Source organism: Gadus macrocephalus, chromosome 5 (genome assembly GCF_031168955.1).
Source record: "Gadus macrocephalus chromosome 5, ASM3116895v1".
Taxonomy (NCBI): domain Eukaryota; kingdom Metazoa; phylum Chordata; class Actinopteri; order Gadiformes; family Gadidae; genus Gadus; species Gadus macrocephalus.
The window spans coordinates 14,071,080-14,077,726 of NC_082386.1; the positions used below are offsets into that span (position 1 = coordinate 14,071,080).

Consider the following 6,647-nt stretch of genomic DNA (forward strand, 5'->3'; position numbering starts at 1 on the left):
AGTTGCTGCTTGTCAGAATGTGTGCTTCATGTAACAAACCTGGGTACCCCAGAATGGCCCAACCTGATGAGAAAGATAATGCATCAAAACTTGTGAAATTCAACATGACTCTGCAAGAAAGTCTTGTTTGTCCTATCTAATGGCACCTGGGGAGACTTCACCTTGAAAGGTCATTACACTGTTCCATACTTGCGAACCATCATGATTTTCCCCGGAGAGTCACTGTCTTCTCCCAATAGTTACCAGGAGACTGAATTTTTCAGCAGTTCTCCTGAATTCGGAGAAAATACGTATTTGTATGGTTTATTGGATTGTCTGTTATAGTCAAATTTGAAGTAACTATTTCATCATAATGCAACACATAAAGAAAAAAGCTACTGTATGTAAATGGATTTTTGTGGATATTTAAAATATATATTTGGTAATAACAGATTTGCTATCTGCTTCTTTATGATACACAGTAACCATTTTACAAGTCTCAAAAATCGAGGAAAGGGACCCCTGGTGGTTTCGGAAAATCTTGCTAACTTTGAGGGCTCAAGGTTGGCAAGTGTGCAACTAACCCGAAATTGAAAATTGGCCTTATCAGTTATGTAGATACACTTCAACAAACACATTTAATCTAGTATTATCTGATATCTTATCAACATTTCTTATCAAAATTGTCTGCTTAAAATGGTCAATAAAAAGTAAAAGTGATTTTTGAATACACAACTGATATAGAACACAATAGATAGCAAATAAAATAAATGGCTAATTTAAAGCTTACTTCCCCAAGCCTGACAGTGACTCCATTGTAACTGCAACTGCCTGCAACGACACCAGACCTCTATCCAATAAAGCACATTGGGATGAGGTGAATGGGCGGTTTGAAGACTCCCAATGGGAGCACATAGCCACATACGCATCGACAATAAATATGCGCAGACTCTATTGACGATGCCCTCTAGTAAGCCTGGCGTTATGTCCATTAGGAGTGAATTCATCATCCGTGGCATACTGGTTAAGGAGTCGGACTGGTTACCGGAGGGTGGCCAGTTCGAGTCCCGAGCCTCCACGGATGAGGTGCCCTTGAGCAAAGCACCCGAAACCCCCCCCCCCTACCTGCTCCCCGGGCAGCCCACTGCTCCGGGAGTGCCGGTGTGCCCCCATGTGTGTGCCCCGTGTGTGTGGACCTCTGTGTGTGTATGTGTGTGTATGTGTTCCCCGGCTCCCCGGATGGGTCAAAAGCAGAGAAGAATTTCCCCCTAAAAAGGGATAAATAAAGGATGACTTAACTTAACTTATTCAGAACCTTAACTTCCATGACAAATAGTAATCAAAATGAAAATACTACTCCTGTTAATGAACACAAGGTAAACCAAGGTGACATTATATTTTATTAATTAAACGTAGACATTTTTAATGCAAATGGTCACTGTAACCAATTCCAAGCTCAAACGATAACTCCATGTAAAACAGTATTCCATGTGGAGTCAGTCGGGTATTAGACGGCAAATAGAAAATACCTACAGGGAATTCTTTCGGTAAACAAACTAAATCACTTTCAGAGGCATCTCTGTAACAGGTGAGCATGGGATTAAGATTTTCTGATTAGGGACTCACAATGAGATGCTCTCATAACGCCTCGGTACAACGCCTCGGTACACACCAACGAAATCAAGCCTCATTCCCTAGAAGATGTTGTGACAGAAGAACTGCCATATAGCAACAGCGTTACAAGCAAGAATAAAATCACAAGTCACGTAACAAGATATAAATATCGCCTGACCTTCTAGCTATATATATATATATAATGCTACCTGAAACCCATTACAGTAAATAGACAACATTTCTTGCACACTCCATTGGAAGGCCGTCAACCACTTGGCTCTCCTCAACCTAAAGCTTTAATGGAACTATGGATGGCAGGTGAGTCGGTCAAACCCCTGCATTTTAGCTGCCGTCTCTACTGACAAGCCCGTTGCATTTCTATTTGGCAAGTTGCATATTCAAGATGCGGTTCCATCTTTCAATCATTTTCAAAAATTCCAGTTTAATCGTCTTTTGAAGAAATAAGTTAGTTCTTCAAACATTAGGAGCTGCAGTCAGTTGCACAAAGGGTTTTATTGAGAAAGCATATCTACTGCAACAGAAACTTTGAAAAGTAAAACTACAAATAATCGTCAGTACTCCTTTCTTTCTTCATTTATTATTATCGTAACATATGACAGGCATCGTCCTGAATTTATTAAAGCAGGTTACAGGCACAGATAGCTATAAAGCCCTGTGTAAGGTAAAGGAAAACATATTCAGCTTCCAATTGGGGGCTATGAGCACACGTGCACACTCACGCACGCGCGTGAGGTGGGGGGGGGCTTAACGAACCTCGGTCCAACCAATTACTTCAACCTGCTGCGTTTGCGGGTGGGGGTGGTCAGGCTGGGGCTGCTCGGGGTTAATGCTGGTATTCTGTAATGACGCTGTCAGTACAAATGAAATTGGCAGGCAAAAGTCATTTCATGCAGTGACAGGGTGACAAGTGTCTGCATGCACAGAACCGGACCCTACAATAAAAAAAATTGTAATTGGTCCAAATTTGCTCTCTGAAATGTCCATTTGTCAAAATCCCCCCCATTATGATTTTTGTATTTATTTAAATACTAGAATACAAAAGGATCTCCTTCCTTCTGCGACTGGACCTATACCTGATGCTAGTCTCTGTGCATTCCTAGAACAGATGGACAGCAATTATAGATATTCTCTGGGCCAATCAAAGATCACTGTAGGTTGACAGGCGCACGGAAAAGGCAAGCGGGTAGCAAGACGGCCCTGTCACGGCCGCCCCTGACCTCAGTTCACAGGCAGCCAATGAATTATGCAGAAACGCCTGGCATCACGAATATTCATTAGACGTTACACTTCAAAGCCATCAGAAAATGTATATCGAAAATTATAGACGCATCAAACGGTCTTTATGGCAGCAGACAATGCCGCGTGAGAAAGGGATGCATGACATGCAGTGTAAAAAAATTAAAAAAATAAAGGGGAAATGAAAAAAATAAAGAATAGGAGGCCTGGACTCGATGATCTGGTATAATGGCTATCAAGGTCAGGGTGGGAAGTGATATTGAAATTTTCTACATGGGTTGCGCAAGAAACCCCAGGGAAGAAAGCCTGGTTCTGTGAAATCCATAGGTTTTCATCCATCTCAGTAATTTTCATGCTTCAATATCAGTTTCAATCTCTCCTCCTGGTCTAACCTAGATGACGTGACAATCCCCTTGTCTTTTTGAAGAACTTGTTCAAGAGTGTCAAAGACATGGTCGTTAAACAGTATATGGAGCCACATGATCAAGAGGCTGGTTGGATACAATGGTGTCTGTCTTATTTGTAATGAACTGCTCTCACTCATAATCAAACCACTTCTCAGGAGGAATGACAAAGGAAGTGTGCTGTGGTAATATAGTCATTGAGTGAAAATGATGATGGAAACAATAGGCCAAATATTGAAAAACCCATGTAAATGCCAAGTACTATAATCCCCTGGGGGAGTTTAGTCTGTTTTTTGGCAGGCCTATACTGTAGCATGTGCAGTAGTCGCGCATGGCACATAACACAGGTCTGCCAAGATGCTTTGGCACTTTCTCAATAACCTACATCAAGAAATGCAGACTTATGTTTGTATTGAACCAAGCATTTGAAATGAGAAGATGTCAATGTCATTTAATCAACGGAATAGCAGTAAGCGCTAAGGAAACATGATACTGAATGTGGTAAAGACAGTATTCATTGTCTAGATTTCAGAGATGCCCATGAATATGTTTATCACAAAATGTGAATGTAACTCAAACTGAAGTACCTAGGCCAATGACCAATATGGCACTGGCCGGGCCTTATGGCAAAGGATGCAAAAGCCGTAAATATATTTGATCACCAACACTCTAGCATTGTATCTTCTTGGAGGGTTGTTGTAGACCGACAAGTTATATTTTCTGTTTAGTTGATGTATACAAGTTTCAATTCTAATCTGACAAAATTACTACATTAGGTAGGTATACATTTTGTACAAACTCTAATATGGCTATCTGTTCAGACATTAAACATCTTATCTTATCATGACCCTTTACATGGGAAGCAAGAAATAGCACAATTTGGACTGGGTCACAAATTAATACTAATACATTTGTATGGACGATGAGTGCTGCATTTAATTAATAATAAATATTCCTGTACCCCTTCAACCCCTCCTTTTTTTCATTCCCAATAAGCAAGTAAGTGGCGTGACTTCCCATTCGGGATATTGTTGGAGTTATTTGAAGGATAATAGTTTTCAGGACAATGCAGTCTATGTTATTCATTTATGTCAGACTCATGGATATTATGTAACAATATTCTTGCCAAAAAAGAGTGAGCAAACATACAAGTATAACAGCTGTGTGTGTGTGTGTGTGTGTGTGTGTGTGTGTGTGTGTGTGTGTGTGTGTGTGTGTGTGTGTGTGTGTGTGTGTGTGTGTGTGTGTGTGTGTGTGGATGATTGACTCACGCTACTGTCTGACTGACTGAGTGAGATGTCCATGGGGTGAGCGCTTCCGTTGCAAATCATCTTTACTCACCTTCACATACGCCAACTTCATGTTGAGTGATCCCGTCTCCGTTCTCTGGTGGTCGTATCACGCATCTGAGCCCACGATCACAGGTACCGTGCAGTCCAAACACGCCCCCGCACGATTCGTTTCGTTGCCTGGCGCAAACGCGGCAGCAGCCGCATATCCCCGGCACCACCGAGCCCTTGCAAGCGCCAACCGGCAACTCCTCGCACTTTGACTGATCGCACGGCAGACACAGTAACGCCTGTGTGACGGTCGAAGCAAAAATGAACCAGCAAACTACAAAAAGAGGCGCAAAGTAGGTCGTCCGAGATGGTAAGACCGACATGAGGGTAGCAGACCACGGCATGATGATTGGCAAACTTCAAATCAAGCGTGAGAAACTAAATCTACTATGATCCAAAACGATGATCAACAAATTCAGTACCATCCAAAAGTAAAGCACAAAAACGGTTTTCAAACTTTGGGTGCAGACCCAGTATGGGTCGAACGGTTGTTCCCAGTGGAGACCCACATCTCACCAGTTCTGTTTGAACAATAGTCTGTGTCTTGACTCCGTATCCCAGGTTGAAGGCCCGGTGGAAGCAGTTCTGGGCCTTGATGAGGAAACTTCCGTTTTATTATCCACTGTAAACCGTTCAAGTTTTGCTCTGTTATTGCGTAAGAAGAACGCAAAAGGGATGCTTTATAGTTCCAGTCACTTTAATAGTCGAGGAAGTCCTCGTAGAGCACACAACAGTTGCAGTCCTGTTCTCGAGTAGTAGCGCCGATCGAATAGTACAAGTAACCTCAACAATCTGGAATGATGGTTATTGTATAATACTCATTCTCAGCACAAAAGTAAGCGATTCTATGAAATAGGCTGAAATAGACTTAAGATTGAAGTCTGGTCGAGGTGTGACGTTAGCGTATAGAGTTGGATATGAGCCTGTAAACCACATGCGTGATGGCCAAAAAAAACAACAACAGACTCTTTCCAACACAACTATATTAGACAGTTATAACGTAGTATACTAACGAGACTGATCAGTTCAACTCCTGTGAGACATCACCAAAAATGTTCACTTGACAACTGGCATATTTAAGATCTTAACAGTCCAAATGAATGTTTGGCAAACTGACAGACAACGCTTGTTGTTCAATCAGAACCTTACCGCGACAAAAAAAGTCTCAGACACGACTCGAATAACTCGTGTTTTCAACTATCCGAACTGAACGTCCTCTGTCCCTTGGGTCTCTCCCGTCCTCTCCGTGGGGGTGAAGGGGGGAGTGTTGTGCAGAACGCACCGCGGTCTCTCCCGTCCTCTCCGTGGGGGTTTGTGCAGAACGCACACAACGGAAACTTTCCTCCCCGGTGGAACGTTACTTGTCCGCGAGGCTCAACCCTCCTCCCGACTCACGCAGCAGCAGCAGCAGCAGCAGCAGCCAGCAGCAAGAGCGGGTGGAATGTCGGTCTGCCTTCCAAGTCCACTGATTTGTTCCAACGACAAGCAGAAACCCCGCATTCATACGCAATTACCGAACACAAAAAAAAACACTCTTCCCGCCAGTGGACGTCTAGAAACTCTGGTGGAACGCCAACGTTTTAAGGTTTTGCTGCGTCTTGTTTTTCAATATCCTTAACGAATGTCACTTTTCTTTCTTCCGCAAAACGTTTCCTGTTCATGGACTTTCCTTCCTGCGTGTTTACCGTAACAGCCCCAGCGCGCACTGCCCGCTCTCGGCTACACAGCCACCGAGCACGAGCCGTGACCTCATAACGGGACCACGCCCACCACCGAGAAGACCCTTCGTTCCGATTGGACAGCGGCGGAATGCGGCTGAGGGCGCAGGTGTGGAATGTTGGGAGAGGGAGCGAAAGAGAGCGAGAGGCATACTGACAGGGATTGAGAGATTGAGGAAGACACACATTGAAACCGTTATGGACGACATCCATGCTCTTCTTAAAGTCACATTTTCTGCAATGCCTCTTTCTCTACCTCTATCCTTGCCGTGTGTGTGTGTTATAAATGATGATCCTTCCTAAATCTAGTGTTATCAAAGCTCAACAACTTTTAA

At 43.2% G+C, this 6,647-nt stretch overlaps 1 protein-coding gene across 1 annotated transcript in view; it reads right to left on the bottom strand.

The window, feature by feature from the left end:
• crim1 (cysteine rich transmembrane BMP regulator 1 (chordin-like)) overlaps positions 1-6,325 on the bottom strand; it is a 76,158-nt gene extending 69,833 nt beyond the window's left edge. The window contains exon 1 of the mRNA XM_060052583.1: positions 4,596-6,325. Coding sequence (XP_059908566.1) covers positions 4,596-4,938 — 343 coding nt within the window. The 5' untranslated portion in view covers positions 4,939-6,325. The remainder of the gene's footprint in view (positions 1-4,595) is intronic.
• Positions 6,326-6,647: the final 322 nt, after the last annotated feature.